Raw genomic sequence first — 26025 nt, forward strand, 5'->3', positions numbered from 1 at the left:
TGGGCGCGCGCCGCGGGGCGGGGCCGAGCGCGCCGGCCGGCTGGGCCGGGGGTGTCGGATGTCACCCCCCGCGCACACCTCGGCCGGGGGGCGGGGGGAGCGAACCACTGAGATGCGGAGACCTCCTCGGTCCTAGAGCGGAGCAGGAAGTGTCCCAGGGGAGGGAGCCGGAGGGCTCGGCCTTTCCTTTCGGCGGCGGAGGGGCCTGAGCGGCCGCCAGCGGGATCCGCGGCGGCGGTGAGAGCGGCCTGCCCCGGCAGGGCCCGCGCAGAGCCGCCCGCAGCGCGCGCACGGGGCTGAGGCCGCGCGTCGCCTTCCAGGCGCCTCCCTGGGCTTCCAGTCTAGCGCGGAGCTCTGGATGGTCCGCAGGCTGGTCTCGGACTGCCGGGGACCATCAGGCCCATGCACTGATCCCGCTTCGGCAAGGACACCGGAGACCCGGCGGGAAGGACGGAGCCGCGGCCCGGGGTCCCGGGCTGCAGGTGAGGGGCCCCGAGGTGGCTGTGCTGGAGGCGTGTAGGAGCGAAAGCCTCCGCTTCCTCGGCCTAAAAGGCCCTCCTCTTCGCTTTCTGCGGACCCGGTTCGTCCCTCCTCCGAGAACTTGCTTTAAGCAAGCCCCGCCCCCGCGGGAACCCTCCCCCGACTAACGTGGGTTCATTCATCAGGCTTCTGCTCCCGAGCCTCCCGCGCGCCAGGTGCGGGCCACCGAGACTGCGTCTCTGAGATGATCCGAGAGGGCAGGGACTGGAGGCTGAGGGTGGGCCCCAGGGTCTCAGCAGAGGGGCTGTCCTGGTAATCAGGGACCCAGCAGGTAGGTGATGTGTGCCCCAGAGGAGCCAGTAGGGTTCAGACGGGGTTCCTAAGGAAGGAGCAGTGGCTGAATGGAATCCGGTGGTGGGGAGAGCTGTCATGGGTTCCAGCCAAATTCTGTGGTCAAGGGCGCGTCTGTCTGTATTTTTACTTTGTAAAGCAAAGAAGTCCGGAGACCGGTTTCTCTGGTGCACTCAGTTGATTTGTTACTGTTCTGGACTCGCTTGTCTTTCTGCCTGCCTTGAATGCCCTCAGGTGAGGGTGCTGCTCAGCTGAGAACTTCACCAGATGGGGGTGAAGCCACCATGCCTGAGATCACAGAGACCCAAGGGCACAGGGGGGAGATGTGCATGTTTCAAGGTGTGGATCAGTGACCACTGCCCCTGTGTGTGTCAGCTGGGTTGTGTGCTTAGCAGCCTAGGAGGTGTAGGGAGCACTCATGTGACAGCCTGTGGAATTGGGTTCCTTGAGGGATTAGGGCCACACTCCGAGAGTCCCCCTCTTTCATCCTGACTGTGGAAGGACCAGGGAGGAAGGGTGTACCATGGACTGAGCAGGGTTTGAAGAGGACTAAGGTAAAGAAAAGGATGGAGGCAGGGTTGAAGGTCAAGGTATGTTCAGGTAAATGTTCCACCTCGCCTGTCCACTGAGCACAAGGTCTCTCTGGGAAACTGTCTAAGGTTTGTCTTGGAAACGATGTGTGGCTTCCTCTTGTGACATTCCCTTCTTGCCTGGGTGCCTTCTTATTTGTGCTCCCTCCCCCACCTCCCAGTGTAGGCCTCTACCAAGGCCGATTCTGGCTCTTGGGGTCCATCCAGTACCAGCAGTGGTGGTCAGTCCTCCAACACCGCAGAATCTGTTTTCCATCCCTGGATGTGTTTCAAATGCATGTGTCTCCTTGTTTTTCCAGGTCATTTTGTAAAGGTCTCAAGAACAAGGAGAGCAACTTAAGCTCCTAAGCTTCAAGACAGTGACCTGCTTGGCGCACCGTCCATCTCAGGTCCTCTCTAGGAGGATCTGGCCACCAAAGGTACCTGGCAGCCTTCATTACATCCCATTCTGCACATGGTCCCTTGGTCTGGGATGGTTGGAAGACCAGTTCCTGTTTAAATGTACCACTTTTCTCAGGTTTCTTGGCTTGTCTGTCATCGTCTGTTTAGGGGAAAAGCACATGTACTGAGACTGATGGGAGATGGTACCTTTCTTTCTGTCCCCATAGGTGAGGACCAGCCATGATGACACTCCTTGGGTTTCTTTGAAGGGCTGGTCTTTGTGGGCTTTGTCACACTTTCCTCTCATTACCCCCAGAAACAACCAAAGGAGACCACAGCATTAAAGCCAGTGATTTCTGTTTGGAAATAGGGTCGTCTTCTGCTGCTGACCCCCATCAAATCCCATCATGCCCACAGCCCTGTGCCCCAGAGTCTTGGCTCCAAAGGAGAGTGAGGAGCCCAGGAAAATGAAGAGTCCTCCTGGAGAAAACCCAGGCCCCCAGGGAGAGCTTCCCAGCCCTGAGTCCTCCAGGCGTCTCTTCCGCCGTTTCCGCTACCAGGAGGCTGCGGGCCCGAGGGAAGCCCTGCACCGCCTCTGGGACCTATGCCGGGGCTGGCTACGGCTGGAGAGGCACACCAAAGAGCAGATCCTGGAGCTGCTGGTGCTGGAGCAGTTCCTGGCCATCCTGCCTCGGGAGATCCAGAGCTGGGTGCGGGCACAGGAACCTGAGAGTGGTGAGCAGGCGGTGGCTGCTGTGGAGGCGCTGGAACGCGAGCCGGGGAGACCCTGGCAGTGGGTGAGCAGGGGCACAGGGGAGGGAAAGCTCAGCCCTGTGCTCAAGCTTTTGCTGGGGTCCTGTAACCCTGACCAGGGCTGAAGAGTTCTATCTAAAGTCATGTACTTTGGTTGGCCCAGAATACAGTTTAGTTTTCTAGGAAAGTAAGTTTTGCTCTCTAAAATTCCTAATATCCTATGCAGTCCTGTCAAAACCCAGGGTAAGCCTTTGCTGGTTAGCTGTTGGGTCTCAGTCAGCAGCACAGGGGGCAGGGTCTTCCCCAGCTTCTGCATAGCCCACAAGCCTAACCCAGGCCAGGGTCCTCTCCACCTGGCTCTGAAAAGTTCCTTCTGGAATTGCAGCTCAAGCACTGTGAAGACCCTGTGGTGATTGACGATGGGGATGGCCCTCCAGACCAGGAGCAAGAACGGCGGCCAGTAGAACCCCAGAGTGACCTCACTAAAAGTCATGATAGCCAGCCCATGGCCCCAACTCAGGGCCTGGGGATCCTCAGCAGAATACCAAACCAGCTCAGCGAGGACCCAGGTATGCAGCCCATGGGGCACGGAAAGGATGAGCTGGGGTACGCAACCCTGTCCTTGTATGCTTGGGTTTTTGTTAAGGTGATGGTTTCTCATGACAGCTGCTTTCTTCTGTCCCTGAGGAGCTGTGAACTATTAATAAGGTCTGTGTCCTTCTGTAGAACAACTGAATCAATCTCGTAAGGGTGTCTTCTAGGCCGTCTCAGAGGGACCTCTTCGTGGGTAGCAATCCTCCAGATTGAGCTGTCTCATGTCTTTGAACCTGTGCCTATCTGTGGGTTTTGTCATTGCAGACTACCAGGAACTGCCTGTGGCCTGAACTCAGCATGGCCATGGCACCTTTTATGTTGGTATTGGATTGAACCAGGAGTCCTCTACATGAGCTGCATCCCCAGCACTTTTTATTTATTTTGAGACAGGGTCTTGCCAAAGTGCTGAGGTTGGCTTTGAACTTGTGATTCCCCTGCCTGTCTCCTGAGATGCTGGGATTTCAGGACTATATCACAGTGCCCGCCTGACCATGTCTTCTTGGCTCTCATAACCACTATTTCCTTGACAAAGTAGCTCCTGTTCCACAACCCCTTTGTGCTGCCAAAACCCAGGTGTACTCAGGTTTCTTATACAGATCAGCATTTTATATATATATATATATATATATATATATATATATATATATATATATATATATATTATTTTTTAAAAAATTTATTTATTTATTTTAATTAGGTATATATGATAGCAGAATGCACTCTGATTCATTGTATACAACTGTAGGACAACTTTTCATTTCTCTGGTTGTACCTGATGTGGCGTCACACCATGTGTGCAGTCATACATGTACCTGGGGTAATGATGTCCATCTCATTCCAACATCTTTCCTGCCCCCATGCTCCCTCCTCTCTTCTCCCTCCCCTTTACCCAATCAAAGTTCTTCCATTTTTCCCATCCCCCTCCCATTGTGGATCAGCATCCATTTATCAGACAGAGCATTCAGTCTTTGGTTTTTTGAGATTGGCTTACTTCGCTTATTATGATATTCTCCAATTCCATCCATTTTCCTGCAAATGCCATACTTTTATTTCCTTTTAATGCTGAGTAATATTCCATTGTGTATTTGCATGACAGTTTCTTTATCCATTCACCTATTGAAGGGCATTCTAGATTGGTTCCACAGTTTAGCTATTGTGAATCGAGTTGTTATAAACAACATTGATGTGGCTGCATCACTACAGTATGCTAATTTTAAGTCCTTTGGGTATAAACCAAGGAGTGGAATAGCTGGGTCAAATGGTGGTTCCATTTAAAGTTTTGTAAGGAATCTCCATACTGCTTTCCAGATTGGTTGCACCATTTTTATTTTTTATTTATTTTTTTGTATCAGGGATTGAACCCATGGGTGCTTAATCACTGAGCCACATCCTCAGCCCCATTCATTTATTTATGTTTATTTTTTTAAATTTAAAAAATATTTTTAGTTGTAGATATATACAATGCCTTTATTTTGTTTATTTATTTTTATGTGGCGCTGAGGATTGAACTCAGTGCCACACATGCCAGGCAAGTGTTCTACCACTAAACCACAACCCCAGCCCTCCCTTTATTTTTTATTTTGAAACAAGATCTTGCTAAATTGCTGAGGACCTTGCTAGATTGCTAAGACTAGGTTTGAACTTTCTGTCCTCTGCCTCAGCCCCCAAGTCTCTGAGATTATAGGCGAGCTCCTCCATGCTTGGCAAGAACAGCAGATTTGCATGTATCTTAGCCATGTCCTCCTGTACTTTAAATCCTCTCTGGGTTGTTTGTAATGTCTAATGAAATGCAAAGCCTATATGGATTATCGTGACACTGCATGGTCTAGAGAATAATGGCAGAAAACACCCTGACCAGTTCAATAAAATGTGCTTTTGTTGTGCCCGTCCGCCCCCCACCACTGCACATTCAATCCTCAGCTGGTTGTGGGGCTGATTACCAAGGGAGGTGTGGCAGCTTTGAGTTGAAGGATGGCTGGTGTATGGGTTTGTCTGGGTGGACTTGCCACGTTGCTTTGTGGTCATAGTGGAAAACCAGGTGTGCATTCGTGTGATGTGTGCAAGTGGCTTTATAATAAGTGGCATTTTAATAAGTTTTTCCAATAAAAACAACCAACATGTCTATTAAATTTCCCACTAAGCCACACCCCCAGCTCCTGATTTCTGTTTTTAAATTGACAGGAACTGCACATATTAAACTCATGGGGTATAAGGTGACACCTTGATACATTGTAAAATAATTAAGCTGATCAACATTTGCATTGCCTCATATACTTACCTCTTTTCCTTGGTCCAAACACTTTGTAACTTCTCTTGTGGCAGCTTTCAGATGTGTGATACATTGTACTAATTATACACCAGTCTCCTGGAGTTCCTCTGGCTAACTGAAGCCTGTACCCTTTGACCCCTGCAGCCCCACCCCTCCTGCAGCCTCTGATGACCCTTTTATATCCTCTGCTTCTGTGAGTGGGACTGCTTGGGTGACTTTAAGCAAGGTCTTGCAGCTCTTTCCAGTGCCTGGCTTATTTCAGTTGGTGTGATGTCCTCCAGTTCATCTATGACACAGCTACAGGAGTTGCTTACATTAAGGGTGAACAGTGGGCTGGGGATGTGGCTCAAGCGGTAGCGCTCTCGCCTGGTATGCGTGCGGCCCCGGTTCGATCCTCAGCACCACATACCAACAAAGATGTTGTGTCCGCCGAGAACTAAAAATAAATATTAAAAATTCTCTCTTTCTCTCTCTCCTCTCTCACTCTCTCTTAAAAAAAAGGGGGGGGGTGAACAGTATCTCACTGTGTGGGAACCACATTTTCTGTGTCCGTCATGTCAGTGGGTGCTGACTGGGCTGGAGAACCCTGCTGCAGTCCACTTGAGAGCCTTCTCTCTTGATGGCGCCTGCTCCGCCTGGGCGTGCACAAGAGGGATTGCTGCATGGTTCAGTGGTCACTTTTAAATTTTTGAGGACCCTTGCACTGCCTGCCCTGTGGCCGCTCTGCAGTTCTTCTTCCCCATGCTCACCAGCCCTCAGCTTGCTGGTCTTAAGGAGTGTGGCAGTTTACAGACTTTTAAATACAGTAGTTTATGTGACACCAGGGCTGTGCGGCAGTCCTCCTTGCCCGCAGCCCTCGTGTGTGCATGTGCGCCATAGAGTTCAAGTGATCCCTTGCCTCAGCCTCCGCAGAGCCTATGATGGTATCAGTCCTCTCTGATGCCGTCACTCCAAGGAGCTTTAACCTTTGCTTCCCATATCATAGACGCAGAACTGAGGTCCCTGGACCTCCAGAGGTCGGACAGCTAATCGTTGGTGGTGCTGAGTTCCAGCCCCTGTTGTCATATCAGAAAGCAAAGTCGGTGTGGTTGGAAAGTGCCTCTCACGCGCATCATCTTGGGACCCTCGTTTTGTAGACGAGAGCAAGACTGGGGTTTAGAAAAGCACCGTGAAGCGGCGCCCTGTTGGTGTTTCTCTTAGGATTTTCTTTGCTTACCGCAACTGAAGCAGAGGAGTCCCAGGGAGCTCCAGAGGTGGCAGTGCCTGACCTGGCCACCTTCAGGACACCCTGCCTGCCCTGTCTCTTTCAGTTCCGCAAGACACCTCCCTTCTTCAGGAGGAGAGCATGGGGGATGCAGAGCAGATGACCACCCTCCAGCTGCCCCCGGTAAGTGATTTCTGCAGGAGTCCTTGAGAATCCTATGTTGCTCTGTCTAAGCCACACTCCAGGGCAGCTTCCCAGGGCCCTAGCCAGCTCGCTGCCTGCTACACAGGACATTTAGCCTGAGCCCTGGAAAACCAGAGTGGGCAGGGTTGGGCTTAGAGTGCCCCGCTCCTCCCCTGCCCCTGTGGTCCTGAGTGCCATGCTGACTGCCAGGCCACCTGTAGGAAGCACTGGGTAGATGCCATGGAAGGAGGTCTTAGCCCAAGGTCACTGGGCTCCCTGCAGCCAGGTGGTCACAGCTGGGAGGGTGTGATGGAGCACCACTGCTGCACTCATGGTGGCCAGGAGGCAGAGAGGGAAGGGCCTGGGGACATGGTCCACCCTTCAAGGCCATACTGGTGACTCACCTGTTCCCACTGCGCCCCACCTGCCAAGGTGTCCACTACCTCCCAATAGCATCACCAGCTGGGGACCTGCCTTCAGTACAGGAGCAGTGGGGACAGTCCAGGAGCAAACTAGGACACATGCAAGGTACTGAACACTCACCTCACCCAGGAGCCTCCTGTTGCCCCAGGGCCACCTGCTTTGCGCACCCCCATTCCCACCAGGGTCCTGTGTTCGGGAAGACACTTAGTCTCAGGAGTGTTATGGAAATGGATTCCATGGTGTGTGACCTTCACTGTGTTCCTGCCCTTGCTGAGTGGTCGTCTTCATGCGTGGAAGCCCCAGGGTTCCTTTAGCGTCCACCTGTCCAGGAGCCTCTGGTGTGAAGCCACAACGCACAGTTGTGCACGGCCTGCGTGTGGACTTTGGTGTTCGGCAGTTATTGGGCGTGGTAGTGCACACTGGGTTTTATGAGAAGCCACCACATCCTTCCCAGAGGGCTGCCTGCCCACTTCTGTGTCCAGGTAGCCTGGTCCTCTATGCCCTGCCAGCACTTGGTGCTGTCCCTGTTGCTGTCTGAGCCATTCTGAGAGGAAAGGACAGACATTCAGGATGCTAGCTGGCTGTACTGGCGTCACCTCTGTCTGACTTTGCTTATCTCAAGTTACACCCTTTAGTTTCCTATTTTTGAGTTCTCAAAGCTCTTTACATATTCCAGTACTCATCCTCCGTTGGATGTGCATTTTGTGAATGCTCTCTCCACTCTGTGGCTGGTCTTGCATCCCCTTACTGAGGTCAGGGTCTTTAGCAGAGCAAGGTGTGTGTTGTGTGTCTTGTGTCTTGGGGCCTGAACACCCAGGGTGCTCTGCCACTGAGCCATGTCCCTAGCCCTATTCTATTATTTTTTAATTTGTTCTTTTTCATTACACATGACTGGAGAGTGTATTTTGACATACCATATGTACATGGAGTATAACTTCCCATTCTTGTGGTTGTACCTGATGTGGAGTTACACTGTCGTGCGTTATTTGAACATGGGAAAGTGATGTCCGGTTCATTCTACTATCTTTCCCATTCTCATCTCCCCTCTCTTCCCCCATTTTAATTTTTATTAATTTAGAGATGGGGCCTCACTTAGCAGCTTAGGACCTTGCTAAGTTGCCCAGGCTGACCTCCCACTTGCCATCCTCCTGCCTCAGCCTCCTGAGTCACTGAGATTGCAGGTGTGCACTACCCCGTCTGGCTGGGGATGCAGCACTGGTTTTTTTTTTTGTTGTTGTTTGTTTGTTTGTTTTGATTTTTTTAATATTTATTTTCTAGTTTTCGGTAGACACAACATCTTTATTTGTAAGTGGTGCTGAGGATCGAACCTGGGCCGCACGCATGCCAGGCGAGCGCGCTACCGCTTGAGCCACATCCCCAGCCCCTGCAGCACTGTTTTAACTGTCCCACAAACTGCATTTTGGAGTTCCCATTTCCTTCATTTCTCTCACTTCCCTATGCCTTCCTGTAACTCAAGGACTCTGGGATGTGTTGTTTAATCCCAAGGATGTGGTGACTCTCCTGATATCTTTCTGCTGTGGATTCTGCTAATTAGTTCACACTTGCTGGATGCTCTCAATTCTTTCACTTCTTTTCAAACTTTCGAGATCCCTACTCCCTCTCTCCAAGAGTTCGGTTCCTTGGCGTATGTTCTGGAGCTTTTGGAAGAATGTTCTGGTCGTGGTGGGTGACGTGCTCTGTCAGTGTGGGCAGACCGTTGCTGGATGCCCTGCCTTTTGTAACCTGGCTACTGGGGACCGAACTGGGGCTCTTTACCACTGAATCGCATCCCCAGCCCTTTATATTTTTATTTTTGAGACAGGGTCTTGTGAAGTTCCCGAGGCCAGCCTCAAACTTGTGGTCCTCCTGCCTCAGCCCCCTGAGCCACTGGAGTTAAGGTGTGCACTGCACCTGGCTGGCCCCTCACTCTTGACAGAGGAGTGGGGTTCCAGGTGTGCAGGCTGGGGCCCTGTGGCCTCTCAGTCAGGCTCTCCTCGAGTGTCATATCAGCTCTTGTTGGCACATGGACACTGTACTTTCTGGGACTGGCCCAGTTATTACAATATGACGTCCCTCTTTCCCTGGTAATCTTTTTTTAGTCTGAAGCCTACCCTATCTGGTGTTTATATAGCTTTTCTTCTCTTAATAAATGATCCCACAATGTAATTTTTCTATCCTTTTCCCATGAATCTGCTGTTTCTTGCTCTATCCTTGTATTTAAAGTGGTTTTTTTTCTTTTTTTTTTTTTGACATCGTGCTGTGGAATCATGTTTTTTTTTTTTTAATCCACTCTGTCAGCTGCTCTCTTTTGGGGGGCCTTTTTATTTTATTTCTTTGGCTTCTTTTGGTTTGTGCTGCTGGGGATCCAACCCCGGATCTCATGCACCTAAGCAAGCGCTCCAGGGGCAGAGCCTACTCCAGCTCGCTTGCTGTGTCTTCATTCACGTGTTGAGACTTTGTTACATTATTATTTCCAGACTTGTTTTTGTTCTGCTCTCCCTCTCCTGCCTTTCTGTGGGCTGTTGGGCCCTCTTGTGGACCTCTTCTGACGTCTTGGCGTGTGGTCCAGTGTGTCTGCAGCTCCCTCACAGCATGCTGCAGCCTGCTTGGTCCTTGTTCACAAGCTTGACAGAAGCATGAGGCTTCCCTCCCTTTGCGTCCTCTACCGCCCCTCGGCCAGCAGGGCTGTCCGAGATGTGCCCTCTGTGCTCAGGCTAACACTGCAGAGAGCGCCTGCCTCCATATAGCACATGTTCTCCACAGATGGGAGGAAGAAACCTGTGGTGTCTGCTCACGGTTTCGTGGACATTCTTCCTTTCTGTGTCCCATGGTCCACTCCTACATTGTTTCCTTAATGGTTTCTTTAGGGCAGGTCTGCAGGTGACCAGCTTACCTACTGCTTCTTCATCTGGGAATGTCCTAATTTCCCCTTCATGCCTGAAGGACATTTTCATCAGATGCAGGATTCATAGTTGAACCAGGCGAGACCTGTAACCCCAGCAATTCCCAGGCTGAGGCAGGAAGATGGCCAAGTTCAAGGTCAGCCTCAGCAACTTAGTGAAGCCCTATTTCAAATAAAAAGTAAAAAGGGCTGAGGATGTGGCTCAGTGGTAGTGCGCCCCTGTGTTTAGACCCCAGCACCATGGGTATGCACTTGGGTGTCCTGCTGTGTCTTGATTTGTGTGTCGACTCTCTCTCTTGTGCGCGCGCGCACACACACACACACACATGCACACACACACAAGATTCGTCATTGGCAGCTTCTTGGCACTGGGAAGCTCTGCCACCTCCCTCTGGCCTGCGTGGCCTCTGATGAGAAGGTGGCTTCTATTGAGGGGCTGTGCCTTGGGCAGGGCCCCCCTGCTCTGTGGTCACTCGGAAGCCTCATGTCTTCTTGTCCTGGGTCTTGGTGTGCATCTCTTCAGGTCGGCCGGTTAGGGTTTGCTCAGCTTTTTGGCATCTGTAGATTTATGGCTCTGTCCCAAGTCCTCTGAAAGCCTCATGTGGCAACCTTCTCCAGGTGCTTTCCAGTCCCACCATCTCCTGATGGAAGGCCTCTCAGCTCCCGGTGTCTGCCTGTCTGTCCTCAGGTTGGCTGCTGTGCTCCTCAGCAGTCCTGCAGGGGGCCTCCGCCTCACTTCCCTCTGGGAGGTGCCATTTTGCCCCCCGTTCCGCACATATCCCAGCTCCAATGTCTGCAGATATTCCGGCACCTCTGTCATCTTGGGGTGGCTCCTGCCGGTTCTTTTCTCATTGAGAGCTTGGTTCTTGAAGTGGAGAGGGATTTTCTGTTGACACCTCTACACATGTCTCAGGAGACTCTGGGTCCCATTCACACCTTCAATAAGCCATCTGGTTTGTTTTTGTGACATCATGGAAGGGGAGGGTGCCCCATGTGCTAATGCCATTGAGGGACAGTTGGTTCTTGTTGGGCTCTGCAGTGCTAAAGTGGCAGTGCAGCTTGATGCTAGACTGGGCTAGGGACTGTTACCAACCTACAGGGATGGACGTCCCATTCCCTGCTGGGCCTCAGGGCCACCAGGCAGGGCCCTGATGGAGTGTGTGTCTGACTCTTTCTGCTGTGTGGGTGCAGGTAAGGGGAGGCCACTGTGTTATTCTGGGTTGTGTAGCTGGAATGTTCTGGTTATTGTCTGTCTTGATAAGCTGCCCCTCCTGGCCCTATGGCTGAGAAAGTGGGCTTTCTCCGAGCTTTTAAAATTAATTTATGTTGTCTGTGCTCAGTGCTGTTTCTTCTTTTTCTTTTCTCTTCCTTTCTTTCTCAGTGCTTTTTATTTTTTGTTTTTTATTTAGAGACAGGGTCTGGCTAAGTGGCTTAGACTGGGTTTGCACTTGCAATTCTCCTGCCTCAGACTCCCAAGTTACTGGGATTGCAAATGTGTGCCTCCATGCCCTTTGGTTGACTTATTTACGTGAACCAATGAAACCAGGGTTTGAGCTGGAGCTGGGTTCACCACTTCTGCTCAAGGGTGCTCTGTGCGAGCTGTAGGCCTCTGCAGCAAGAAGGCCCATTTTAAATGTTGTTGGCAGCTAATCACAGCAGGGGAGGCCTGCTGGCATCAGCTCAAAGCCAGTTCCTTCTCCATGGCCACTCTTTTTCAGCTCTCAGTGTTGTGTGAAGAATAGAGACAGAACTCCCGCAGGGTGAGAGGGCACCTAGTAGCTGCTTGCCACCTGGTGTTTTAGTCTGGGGTTTATATGTTTATATAGCACTTGGGTCAGAGCTGTTGGTCCAGACTCATGCTGATCCTGGTTTGGAAAAGCACCAACACTGTTGGTGAACTTTTGAGCCTGAACTGCCATCAGGGTGGCCCCATTTGTTTTCTCCTGTTGGTCAGGAAACCAGAGGTTGAAGTGGAGCTGGGGACTCTGGCTGTGGTGTTCCGTGGAGCGGGCCCCTGCCCTGGGACAGGCCATGTGCCAATCGCAACAGGTTGGCATGCTCTGGCTCCCCGCCGTCCTGGCTTGCCACCTTTGGGTCCACACTGGTGTGGGGGTTCTGTGCAGCTACAGCCTATGCTCCAGCCCACCCGGGCTGCCACTTCACTGCTCAGAGAGGGCTGCACCAATTTGTTTCTGGACTTTTTCTTCTTTTCTTCATCAGTCAATTTTTTAAAAAATATTTTTTTAGTTGTAGATGGACACAATACCTTTATTTGTTTTTATTTTTATGTGGTGCCAGGGATCAAACCCAGGGCCTCACGCATGCTAGGCAAGCATTCTACCACTGAGCCACAACCCTGGCCCCCATTAGTCTATTTTTGTTTCAAAATTACATTTCTGATTTTGGAGCTTTTATCAAAATTATTACCAATTACCATGTTAATTTTTTTCTTTTTCTGGTGTTGGGAATTGAATAGGGGCCTCTCACACACTAAGCCTGGGCTTTTCCACTGAGCTGCATCCCAATCCCACACTAATCTCTTAAACACTTGCTGGCAGTTATTCTGTGTCACTAGTAGTACCAATTACTTATGTGACTGTGAAATGATTGAAATACATTTAAATATTTTTTGAATTTTAAAATTAAAATAGTTTTATCCTTTCCATGCAATAGTGAAATATAGCCACAAAATTATAAGCCAGTTTGAAAAAAAAAAAAAAAAGGAGACAAAAGCAACCCATCAGAAAATAGAAGCTTAATAGGAGGTGTGGTTGAGATATGGAGCACCTGTGGAGCTCAGGATAGGTCCTGGGTCCACCACAACTCCACAGGAAAAGAAGAAGAGAAAAATAGAAATGTACACCAAGAAGGTAAACAGGCATCACAAAAAGGTGAAACTGAAATACGATTGGCCAACAAACCTGGGATGGTGGCCCAGGTGGCAGTAGGCAGTGGCAGGTGGCAGTGTGCTCTCAGAACAGGGTGGGAGTGGACGGGGAGGGGAGACAGGCAGGACAGCTTGTGGAGCTGTTGTTTATAATGGAAAATACTGGAAAAACCCTAAGCATTATTGACAGAGCAAAGGTTGCAGCCATGGTGATTTCTGACAGTGGACACGTTCATTGAGTTCAGTGCACTAGACCCAGGCCCCCTGGCACAAGGGAACCTTAAATATCAAGGTGAAGGTAACAAGAGTTTGTCATTTAAAGATACACCAAACTGCCATGCTGTCCCCTCGAGGAGTGAAATGCTCCGGGATGCAGTGCTGTCCTTCCATCTGCAGGCATCTTCGCTGTGCCCCAGCCACATCCCTGGGGGCGTCCCGGGTCTGCTGGGTCACAGCTGCCCTTGTGCTACACACCACCTCACCCACACAGTTCCTCTCATGCATGTGCATGACCTGTGGAGCAGCTTCTTCTGATCGTTTCTAATTGGGTGAGGCTTTACAAAACCAAGTGACCACACCAATAACTGAACATGAGGGAGACTGTCGGATCTCACTTGTGTTCCGACGGTTGACATTTGGACACAGTCTGTGTTCAGCAAGATTTCTCCAGCCCCTTCAGAAGCTCTGGCCCAGCAGTTTCTATCGTGGACTGCTTCACAGTGCCCTGGCCAACTCCTGGCAGCTGGTTTTCCCTGGAAAAGTGATGCCATCTTATTCAGGACGCATCAGAGGGCCAGAGTGGGCTCAGTGGTGTGCACTGGCCTAGCACAAGTGAGGGCCTGGGTTCTGTCCCAGCACCGCAGAAGACACAAGAAGGAAGGAATTGGGTTCCTAGCCAGTGTTGGGTTTCTTGGGTGCTGTGAAGCAATGTCCAAGCGGTGGCGCTGTCCTGGCCATGTGTCTCTGGTCATGTGGGGCTGTCCCATGTGTGTCAGGATGAACCAGCATCCTTGGTTCTACCCATGCCAGCAGTTGCCCCCCTCTGTGACAAGAAGCAGCCTCCAGACACAATACATGTCCCCAGGGCGGAATCCTGGTGCTGAGTTGGTGGTCTAGTTGGACAGTGGCCTGTGTGTGTCCACTGTGTCACTCCCATTCCTAGGTTTGAATCATAAACAAGAGCCGGTATGAGGGGGAAAGGAGTCCAAGGGTCCAGAGGACATCCACTGGAAGCTGTCTCTCCAGCCCCCACATCTCGTCTGTCTCCTTCAGAAATTTAACCAGAGGCAAGGGCAGACTTTTGAAGCGTGATCTGCTGTTTCTTTTTGGTTTCTCCCTCATACGTGTTTTCTTCCACAAAATTCCTATTTTGAAATATTTTCCAATAAATTGTATGAAGCACTTTATTTTTATGGTTTGGGGAAATTTGTAGATTACAACAGTGAGGTGTCTTTTAGTCCAGTTAGGACCACAAGAGGGCAGAGACCGAGCACACCCAGTTAAGTTCCTGAGGGGCTCCTACTTTTCCAGAGGTTTCTTGGGGTCAGTCCAGGCTTTTGTCAAGGTACAGCATGTAGAGATTAGAACAGTTGAAAGAAGGCAGAGCAGAACTGTTCTGCCAACGTGCTGTCTTCTGAACAGGAACTGTCTGATAACCAACTAAAAAGATCACCAAACAGGCACCTCCTGCTTCCTCCTTCCTCCTTAGAGATGCGCCCGAGGAGAGGGCTTGTAATATTTTCTTAATGGGTTTCTGCGTCATCAGAGGCACTGATGCATACACAGTTACGTAGGGAAGGCGTGTTAATCGCCATATGTAAGTGAGTGATTCAGTTACCTGAGGCAGCTTTGGGTCAGGAGTCCCCAGTTCCTGAACGGGGACTGGCAGTGTCCTTGGCAATGCTGCCAAGGTGGTGGGAAGGGTTCTTACCCAGCACCATGGTAAAGGGTTATCCCTGAGGAGGAGAGCCCTCCTCCTTCCCTGGTGACCATGGAATATTGCAGCCCGACAGTCCCTATCCAAAATGGGTTGTTTGGGTCCAGAGGAAAGTTTGAAGGAACTCACCAGTGTTGGGTGGGAGACTCGGTCAGAATCAGACAGGCAGGTGTGAGTAGGTTCCCGGGGCTGGCCATTCCTGAGCCACCCTTCAGTGCATCCATGGCCCATGGTGCTGCTTGCTCCTCTGCAGACAGGAACAAGCTGAGACCACAGTCCCAGGCTGCCTTTCATGTCTTTGTGGTCAGTCCCCTTGACTTAATCTGCACAGGGGACAGTTGAAGAAGTACCTGTCTGCATATTGTTCTCTGCAGTGCTGGGGATGGAACCCAGGGCTTTTCACGTGCTAAGCAGACACGGTGCCACTGAGCATCCCAGCCTAGGTAGGGCACCAGGAGGGGCCTTTCCAGGGGCTGGGGATGGAACCCAGGGCCTTGTGCATGGAGGCAAGCACTCTGCCAACTGAGCTATCCCAGCCCATGTTGGGAATTCTTAAGGGAGATGTCTCCTCGGGTACCAGTCCCCAGGCTGGATCCCAAGGTGGAAGTTGGCTCTCCTTACTGCTGCTGCAGAGAGTGGGTTTTATTACAGTGAGTTCTGTGTAACCACCTTAGGAAGCTTAGAGGACATGTTAAGAACTGCCCCCTCAGCAGCTGGAGTCAATTGGACCACAAGGGAAAGATGTAGGCCTTCCTGTCATGACTCCAAAAGGGGAAGCCTGGCCTTCTCAAAAGAGGAGGGTTCTGAGGTCAAGAGCACTGTAGGCGAGGCCTTTGCCTGAGGAATTCCAAGATCCTGTCAGTTTAGCCGAGTTGGAGTGGCTCCGTTCTGAGGAGGTCTGCACGGTGGGAACACAAATAGCACACACCTGAGGGGCCCCGGGAAGCTCCCCACCCTCCAGCCGCACCCCGTGCCCCAGAATGAAGGCCTTGCTGAGGCCTTGGCGTCCAGCCCCAGACCTGTGAGACCACTTCCACTGCTTGTGGTGTCGCGCCCCAGCGGCCTGTCGGACTAGGGCACCAGCCGCCCCCTGAGCCACCCATGCTCTCCTGTGGTTTCAGAACCGGGTTTCTCCATTCAAGGACATGATTTTATGCTTCTCAGAAGAGGACTGGTCCCTTCTCGACCCCGCCCAGACGGGCTTCTACGGAGAGTTCATCATTGGGGAGGACTACGGGGTCTCCATGCCTGCGAGTAAGGCTTAACCCCTCCCTACCGAGGCCGCGCAACCTGAGGTCTCTCTCCCTAAGGCCAGCCTCCTCCCGGAGGATCAGGCGGCAGGTCTGCATCAGAGCACCCTGTTCACCCTCCAGCCTCAAGGGGTCACCTGTGCAGCAACTCCATAGACTGTTGTCTGGTTGGCTGCTCTGCCATCTTGCCCCTGCTGCTCAGGCTCGCCTGGCTTTCCCTCCCACAGAGCCCCACAGGACGTGGTCTCAGTGTTTGGCTCTCTGGCCATTCTCACCCTGTCGTCTCCTCCAACCTCCTGTGCGCCTCAGAGCCATGCCCTAGCCACAGGCCCGCCTTGGCTGCATGCCCCCTGCTGCCCTGCTTGCTCTGGCCTTTGCACGTGTGCACCCTGCACATCCCTGACTGCTCTCCCAACGGCCTCCCTCCACCTCCTCCCTCTGGGCCTGAAGGGGAGTCCCCTGGGCAGCCTGCCCTGGTTGTCTGCAGGAGCAGATGGCTGATGCAGGCCTATCCTGCCCTCTTTTGAGCAGATGACCCAGCAGCCCAGCCAGATCTGCTCCAGGGAGAGGAGAATGGGCCCCGGGTTCCAGAGCTGCAGGACCTCCAGGGGAAAGAGGAGCCACAGGTCTCCTACTTAGGTGAGTGACCATTCCAGAAGTAGGTGGAAGGCCAGAGCTGGGCCTTTCCCAGCTTCTTCCCAGCTCTGATCGGCTGCAGCCCAAGCCCTGCCCAGCCTGTAAGTATCTCCTGTTTTTGCTGATAATTTCAGGCCCTTGTGGAGGGTCAGGTGTCCATAGCAGGCCAGGTTAGCGGGGAGTTCTCTGGATAGGGCCTTCTGGACACTTGCCTGTCCCATCCTGCTACCACCCTCCTCCTGCAGGGGTGTGAGGGCACCCAGGGGGAGGGAGAGGCTGGAGTTCTGCACATGCTGGGTTTGCCCCCTCTGCCTCCACACTGTGAAGCCAGACTTGCACAGAATCCGCAGCGTCCCCTGGCCTCTTTCCCTCTTGGGACCTAGCACTGGCACTGAGCCAGTGTGGATGTGTGCACCAGGAACAGGTACGCCCCACCCCACCCCGGCATGGTGGGGTCTGCAGGTCTGCGGCAAACCCAGCACAGGACATGGAAGTGACCTAAGTCACTTGTCTCTGACCACAGAAATGAGCAAGCAGGACCAGGATCCACACTGGTTCCGTCCAGCTTCAGAACCGGGTTTTGGTGTCACCCCTTGCCTTGTGGCTATAGGGGCTGGCCAAGGAGGGCCGTAGCCTATGTCTGCTCAGGTGCCTCCTCCAGGGGGTACAGTGCCTGGTGAATCTTCTTTTCCTTTTCTTCTCTGGAAAGACTTTCCCAGCCTGCAGCCATTCCCCATGGAAGAAAGAAGGAAGTGGGAGGAGCTGCAGGTGCCCGAGCTCCAGACCTGCCAGCAGATGGTGCTCGCCCAGAGCACCTGCCCAGGTGAGGGGGCACATGGGCATGTGCTACTGCACTGGTGTGTGCACACGTGGTGCACATGTGTGTGAGGTGTGTTAGGAGATGTGTGTGCACACGTGGGACATACACGTGTGAGGTGTGTTTGAATGCAGCTGTGCACACGTGGGCATATATGTTAGGTGTGTTAGGAGATGTGTGTGCACACATGGGGCATATACGTGTGAGGTGCGTTAGAATGCGGGTGTGCACATGTGGGGCATATGCACGTGAGGTATGTTAGAATGCAGGTGTGCACATTTGGGGCATATGCATGTGAGATGTGTTAGAATGTGTGTGTGCACATGTGAGGCATATATGTGAGGTGTGTTCAGAGAAGTGTGTGCACACGTGGGGCATATATGTGTGAGGTGTGTTAGGAGATGTTTGTTCACACATGGGGCATAAACGTGTGAGGTGTATTAGGAGATGTGTGTGCACAGTGGGGCATATGCATGTGAGGTGTGTTAGAAGATATGTGCACACATGGGTCATATACATGTGAGGTGTGTTAGAAGGTGTGTGCACACGTGGGGCATATGTGTGTGAGGTTTGTTAGAAGATGTGTGTGCACACATGGGGCATATGCATGCGAGGTGTTAGAAGGTGTGTGCACGTGGGGCATATGCATGTGAGGTATGTTAGAAGGTGTGTGCACACGTGGGGCATATATGTGTGAGGTTTGTTAGAAGATGTGTGTGCACATGTGGGGCATATGCATGTGAGGTATGTTAGAAGGTGTGTGCACACATGGGGCATATATGCGTATGAGGTGTGTTAGAAGATGTGTGTGCACACATGAGGCATATGCATGCGAGGTATTAGAAGGTGTGTGCACATGTGGGGCATATGCATGGGAGGTGTGCTAGAAGGTGTGTGTGCACACGTGGGGCATATGCATGTGAGGTGTTAGAAGGTGTGTGCACACGTGGGGCATATGCATGTGAGCTGTGTTAATAGGTGTGTGTGCGCATACATGGGGCATATGTGTGTGAGGTGTGTTCGGAGATGTGTGTGCACACGTGAAGCATATATGTGAGGTGTGTTAGAAGGTGTATGTGCACACATGGGGCATATGCATATGAGGTGTTAGGTATGTGCACACGTGGGGCATATGCGTGTGAGGTTTGTTAGAAGATATGTGTGCACACGTGGGTCATATGCATGTGAGGTGTGTGTGCATGCGTGCGTTGGCAGGGCTATGGAACTAAACTCTCACAGTCTCATTCTGTCAGCCTCTGGCCCTAGTTCCGTTTGCTCAGGTCTCTCCCGCTGACCACTGACCCTAGGCCTTCCTACAGCCTTCCCTGGGCGGTTGAGGCAGGTTGCCAGTGGAGCACTGCTGGTGGGTGTGGAATGGTCTTCCTCCCTGAGCGCAGGACAGTTCCATCATCAAGGGGCAGGTGTGTGAATGGTGTGATTAGCACTCAGCTCTGTGCAGGGCATGTGACCATTGTGCTGGGTTCACTGTCACATGCACAAAGGGGATTTTACAGCAGGTGGGACTGGAAAGATGAGCCCTCCCCATGAGAGTGGTTTCTCCTTATTTCCTGAGGGGCCTGCCTCTGCATGGGGGAGTGCTGCCCAGGGCAGTGTGTGCCTGATCCTGACCCCTCCTGCTTCCCCTGACCACAGTCCATCTTGTCCTTGGGGTGCTGGTGGGAGGTGGACAGGCTTCCTTGACCCTTCTTGGCTTCCCCTGGCCACAGCCCTTCTCGTGGACCTTGGGGTGTTGATGGGAGGTGGATGGGCTTCCTTGACCCCTCCTGGCTTCCTCTGACCACAGCCCTTCTCATGGTCCTTTGGTGCTGGTGGGAGGTGGACGGGCGTCTTTGAACAGGAGTCTGTGCTGCTCTTCCTGAGGATGCTCTGATGCAGAACCTGCTCTCCTGTGGTGACACTAGGTGTGGCTTTCTTGGAGAAGGAGAGGAAAGTTTCAGAGTAGGTCCTGTTTTCATTTGGGTGGATCCTGCCAACTCTCCTTCCAGCATGACTTTTCCTGCCACCCCACACCCCTGACAATGGTGAGGTCTGCCCCTCTGGTCTGGGACCACACGGGATTCTCTACTACTCACTGTGCCACTGAATGGTCACCTTCCTGTCACCAAAGCAGAATATCTTATTTTTGTACAGTACTGGAGGTTAACCCAGGGGTGCTCTACCTCTGAGCTATATCCTCAGCCCTTTTTATTTTTGGACAAGGGTCTCCCTAAGTTACTAAGGCTGACCTGGAACTTATGACTCTCAGCCCCCAGAGTTGCCGGGATCATAGACATGTGCCAGGTGCCCAGCACTCTCTCTTCTCTTTTGCATTTCCTGTGAGTTGCCTCAGTGGTGTATTGTGTTTTGCACTTTTCTACTCATTCATGTTTGTTTTGCTCTCTTGGTATGATTCCTGTGGCTAATGGCACAGCACCTTAGCCTGGGCAAGTGTTTTGTTTTGTTTTGTTTTTTGGGGGGAGTGGTTTCCAGGGATTGAATTCAGGGCACTGGACCACTGAGTCACCTGCACACCAGCCAGCACACACACATGCACATACATGCCCACACAGCCACACACACACACATACCACCCAGCGCACATACAACCACACACACCACCCAGAACACACACACACCACATACATGCCCACACAGCCCCCATACACACCACACAGCACACACACATGCACACACATTACCCAGCACACACACCACATACATCCCACATAGCCACACACACACACATACCACCCAGTACACATATAGACACACACACTACCCTATGCACACACACACACACACATTTGCCCACACAGCCACACATATACAGCCACCCAGCACATACACACACACCACATACATGCTCACACAGTCACACACATATACACACACCACCCAGCACACACAGCCACACACACAGCCATGCATGCCACATTCATGCCCACACAGCCACACACAAACGTACACACACCAAACAGCATACACATAGACACACACACACCACCCTGTGCATGTACGCACACACACACACACACACACACACACACCAACCAGCACACACACACATTCCACATACATGCCCACACAGCCATACACATACACTACCCGGCACACACATAGACACTCCCAGCAAACACAGAGCCACATACATGTATGTGTGTGCACATACATACACACCCCTCTGGTGTCGTGCAAGCTCCCGTCACAGTCTCCTGTCACCTGCCTTCCCTATTCGAGGGGCTTTCTGACTTGCATTGGTGGGTCACTCTGAGGTCATTTCCGCTGGTTTTAGGCAATGTCCTCCTATATGTATGATATTAATCTGCCAGGACTTCCTTAACCAAGTCTCACTGACTGCCTGATTTTAAACTGATTTTCTCCAAATTCTGGAGTCGGGAAGTGCGTGACCAAGGTGTGGGCTGGGGCTTGGCTTGGTTTCCCACTCTTGGCCTCTCCCTGGCCTATGGATGCCAGGCTGTTCATGTCTTCTCTTCTGTTTCAAGGGCACCAGTCACACTGGTCAGGCCACCAGAACACTTCATTTTAGCTTAAGCACCTCCTGACAGACTGTCTCCCAACACAGTCACATCTGAGCTAGCAGGGTCAAGGTTTTGACACAGGAGTGTGAGGGTGCACGGTCAGCCCCCGCCACCTGCCACAGCCCCTCCTAGCTGTGCCCCTCGTACATGCAGCATACAGCCACCCCAACCCAGGCACCGCGCAGCCAAGGTCCCAGCTACCCAGGCTGTGTCATGAGTCATGAGAGCCCAGGAGTTGTAAACCAGTTGGGCTAATTCTCAACACACAACATACATTTTCCCTGTGACAACACCAGTCTTAACCCACAGCATCGACCCCACCTCCGAAGTCTCGTCTGTACTCACACCTAAATCAGGCATGGAGGGGATGGTAAAATTCATCCTAAGGCAGAATCCCTTATCAGCTATGGAGCTGCAACCAGGCACGTGGTATACCTCCAGAGCTTTGTGGAGGACAGGCATGGGATGCACATCCTCCTCCCAGGAGGGGAAGGGAGAAAGGGTGAGGGGTCCTAGGATCCAAGGGAGTCCAACCTAGCAATTTCCAGTAGATTTCTCTTTTTTATTTTAGACGGGGTCTCAACATGTTGCCCAGGCTGATCTTGAATCCTGGGCTCAAGAGACTCTCCTGCCTCAATCTTCTGAGTAGCTGGGACTACAGGCATGTGCCACCATGCCCAGACAAATTCCCGTGGATTTCCAGGCTGGATGACAGTCTCTGGTTTAGTACTTTGTCCTTCATGCCCTGGACCAAGGCCTGGTTCAGGAAAAGCGGAGGCTGACCCAATTCTGGCCCATGCCCTTGGGGCCCTTGGTGGCAGTACCTCCAATGTGGTCATGGTCCTCTTCCTTCTCCTTGTCAACGACACTCCGCAGAGCATGATAGTGTGCTGGCCTGGTGTGTGCAGCCCCGAGGCCTGACTGCTCCTTCCTCTCCATCACATAGTCCAAGCCGGCAGTGTTTGTGCTCCTGTGAAATTCTCAAAAACCTGTTGGCTTCCTGTGCAGTTCATGGGGTCCAGGCAGCAGAGAAGAGGAGCCTGAAGAGCTCCCTGAATGGCTGGGACCATTACATAGCCTTACCCTGGGATGGCACTGCCAGGCTCAGGTCCCACTTCAGCCCTCTCCCTTAGACAGGTCCCCTTAGTTGACATGTATAACAGGGCAAGTGAAGTGTGCTGCGTGGTGTCCAAGAGCAAGCCAGGCTGTGGGGGTGCTGGAGTCTGCAGTTCCCGGAGCTCTCCAGTGCCCAGTATGTGGCAACTCCAGCTATGGCATAAAGGGTCCTGTGTCATGTCTGGGCAGAATGTCCTTGTGTCTGGTTACGGGACATGGTGTGTTGGCCAGGCTTGGCACAGATCAGTGCCCCTTCTCAGAACAGAGGTCTCTGTGGCTAGGGAAAAGTGGGTTGAAGGTGAGGGTTAGGGGAGCATGGCAGGAAAGAGGGAGAGAGGGGAAAGAGATAGGCAGAATGCTTCTTTTCCTTCTCAGGCTTCACAGTGGACCCAGGGTGAGGTCAGGGTCTGGGGTTTATGGACTCCCCTGAAACTTCCTGGGTAAGGCTCAGGGGGACTGGGGTGTAGCCTGGATAGCGCCACTGACCCCACCTGGGTTTCCTGTAGCAGGAGGCGACCCACCCACTGGCCTGGACGAGGAGGTGACCATCGAGATCGTCCTGTCCAGCTCAGGGGAGGAGGACACACAGCACGGCCCGTACTGCACAGAGGAGGCACAGAGCTCCCCGGAGAAGCCGCGCAGCCTCTCCACCTCCCGCGACGACAGCAACGAGGTGGGGGGCGAGGTGCAGACCTCCAGGAAGTCCTATGTGTGCCCGAACTGCGGAAAGATCTTCCGCTGGAGGGTCAACTTCATCCGGCATCTGAGGAGCCGCAGGGAGCAAGAGAAGCCGCATGAGTGCTCCGTGTGCGGGGAGCTTTTCAGTGACAGCGAGGACCTGGATGGGCACCTGGAGGCCCACGAGGCCCAGAAGCCCTACCGCTGCGGCGCCTGCGGGAAGAGTTTTCGGCTTAACTCACACCTCCTCTCGCACCGGCGGATACACCTGCAGCCGGACACACTGCAGCGCACACAGGAGGAGCCGAGCGCGCCTGAGGCCCAGGGCGGGGACACGCACGCCCTGCTGCAGAAGAGCAAGGCCAAGCTGGGCGAGCAGTGCCGGGACTGTGGGAAGCTGTTCCAGCGGCACGACCAGCTGGTGCGGCACCGCAGTGACATCCACCTGAAGCACGAGGGCCAGCCCTTCCAGTGCCGCTACTGCGTCAAGAGCTTCCGGCAGAACTGCGACCTCCTTCGCCATGAGCGGCTGCACATGAAGCGGCGCTCCAAGCAGGCCCTGAACTCCTACTGAGCCCGGGTGCCTCCCGCCCCCTTGGTACTAAGCCCTGCCCCGGCACCGCCCACAGAGACCCTCCTCCTGTCCCCTGCTCTCAGGTAGTGTCCACTTCTCCAGGTGCCTCGGTGGCCCCCTGCTCCCCAGATAACGAGCCCCTCTTCTATTTCTGCTGTGCAACTCGCCCTTGGCGTCTGCCTTAGGCACCCTCACGGGGATGCTCTCCAGGTCCTCAGGAAGACTGGGCTGCCCCCACCTCGGTGTCCCCTTGATGGCACATCCCTTCCTCTCCTGCCAGAGCACAGAGAGTGTCCAGGGTGGCTACACGTCCCATCCCATAGAGAGATGCTGGGCGGGTGGATGATGGGCCAGGAGGAAGGCCTAGTCAGGGCCCAACACAGATCGGTGCCATGTCATCCAAGTCAGCCCAGGTTCCTTAACATCTCAGGAGCCCCCAGAGACCCTGAACTCTTCAGGAACCATGTTGGGGCCTGGAGTCTTGGTGGGGCCCATGTCCATCATGCTTTCCCTCTGCCCTGGAGGGGTTGGGGGTGGAGAGGGGGGTCTCAGAGCAAAGCACATATTTTAAACCACGTTGCACCCCCACCCCAACGTCTTGTCTTTGTACCCTGAAGGTCTTTGGTAAATGTTCTTGGGATGGAAACGGAGATGTCATCATTTAAAAGGCACTTATATTTCTCCCCGACCCTGGCTAAGAATATGGGGAGCTCAATTCCCAAAGAGGGATTGTTCTGCCTGATTGAGCCCAACCCCAGGACAGCCTCACATGAAGTGGCTGGAGTTCTTCATGTGCATTCACTTCACTACTGGTGGTGTTGGTTTCCTAGGACTGCAGTAACAAAGGAGCAAATCCCGGAGCTTCTAGCCAGGGAAGGTATTCCATCAGTGCAGGAGCTGCGATTGCAGGGTCCAGGCATCAGCAGGGTTGGTCCTTCCTGAGGACTGGAGCCAGGGTGTGCTAGCAGATGATTGTTCTTGGCTTGCAGGAGCAGCAGTCTATCACTGCCTTCTTTGTGTGGTGCTCCCCACGTGTGTCTGCCTCCTGTGTCTGAGGACACCAGTCGTTGGGTTACCCATCCTATCTACCCCACTGTAATCTCATCTGCCTCTGCAGGGACCATTTCCAAATAGTCACATTCTAAGATAATGGGGGAAAGACTCCGACATGGGGATTTTGTGGGGACACTGTTTACCCCCAAACTGCAAATAATCTTGTGGTGCTGCTGTCTTTCCTGATGCAGAGGAGCTTGTCCTTCCACCAGGCAGGCCAACCAGCTGTGCGCTCCCAGGCAGCTGTCCTTTTCGAGGAAGAGTCTTAAAGTTCAGTATCTGGGGTTCTCAATTGTTGGTGACTGGCTGTTGGTAGTGCAAAGTTGAACAATCCAAAGCTTTGTCTCACTGTTCTGTAAGACAGGTTGTGCGGGCGGGTGAGGTGGGGAAGAGCCTTGATTCAGTGCAGCTGCAGCCAGCCTCAGAGCCACACCAGGCTGGGTTTGTCAGAGCTCCTCTTGGGACTCGGGTGACCCCCAGCTGGGTGCTTCTGGTGCCTGGTGCCCCTTGCTGCTCACATCAAGACACTTCCACCCTAAACCCAATAAGGGTGATAATTTTACAACCAGATTTCTATTCCTGGGTAGATGCACTCATGTTAACCTGGAATAGTAAATGCAATAAAACATCTGGTCATACCTTAAGTCAGAAATAAACTATTGAGGGTCCTAGTTTCTAAATAATTTGTCTTTTGTATTGACCTGCCTCACATCTTTAAGGCCGAGGGTCAGGAGTATGCGGACGGAAGCAGGCTGTCTTTGTGCATGTTTCTCCCCATCTGTGTTCCCGCAGGAGGTTTCATCAGGCCCCATTGCCTCAGGAAGGGCCTCCCCACCTTCAGACTGTGTCGAAAAGGGGAGCAATGCTCAGCTTACTGGTGTGCTCCAATACAGAATCAGATCACTACTAAGGCTGTGGAGCTGGACCATGAGGAGGCTCTGCATCCCCACAGGTGCTGTCAGGGACCCCTATTGCTGATCCACAGCCCAGCAAGGCAGTTCAGTCACTATAGGGTCACACTCTCTGAGGATTCAGAAACCCTCCTGGGTGAAGGAGCGCCAGTCCCAGCTTGAGTCCTGGCAGGAGATACAAGTGGAGCCACCTGCTCTGAGGACGTGTCCACCAGTCCTCCAAGCCAACAGGCCCTGCTCTGTGGGTAGGGGCAGGGGGACTTGGGCCAGGTGCATCTTTGTCACTTTTTTGGCTCCTGGTACTTGTGGCCTCTGAGAGCAGCTAGTCCACTTGGTGCCTTCCATCCCTCCCCATCTCTTCATGGGGGCTGAGCCCACAGGTGAGCTCCTCCACCTTGCCATAGTTGAGACCCCACATCTGAGACGCACATTCTTGCCATGTTCCTGCAGTTGCTTGGCGTAACGGACTCAGATGCACGGGTGCATAATAAAGACTCG

General features: G+C 52.8%; 1 protein-coding gene across 3 annotated transcripts; it reads left to right on the plus strand.

Annotated features, from left to right (window-relative positions):
- Positions 1 to 77: 77 nt before the first annotated feature.
- On the plus strand, positions 78 to 26025 carry Znf496 (zinc finger protein 496). Of its 3 annotated transcripts, none has more exons than XM_026379944.2 (9): positions 78 to 482; positions 1721 to 1840; positions 2173 to 2599; positions 2941 to 3124; positions 6729 to 6805; positions 16075 to 16207; positions 16732 to 16842; positions 17549 to 17662; positions 22821 to 26025. In XM_026379944.2, exons 3-9 carry the CDS (start codon positions 2210 to 2212, stop codon positions 23561 to 23563), a joined length of 1752 nt encoding a protein of 583 aa, XP_026235729.1. In that variant the 5' UTR covers positions 78 to 482; positions 1721 to 1840; positions 2173 to 2209; the 3' UTR covers positions 23564 to 26025. The 3 variants fall into 3 exon arrangements, with proteins under 3 accessions (XP_026235729.1, XP_026235727.1, XP_026235728.1); XM_026379942.2 differs by having other exon boundaries at positions 79 to 482; positions 22818 to 26025; XM_026379943.2 differs by having other exon boundaries at positions 80 to 482; positions 16735 to 16842; positions 22818 to 26025.

Source organism: Urocitellus parryii, chromosome 1, assembly GCF_045843805.1.
Source record: "Urocitellus parryii isolate mUroPar1 chromosome 1, mUroPar1.hap1, whole genome shotgun sequence".
Classification (NCBI taxonomy): domain Eukaryota; kingdom Metazoa; phylum Chordata; class Mammalia; order Rodentia; family Sciuridae; genus Urocitellus; species Urocitellus parryii.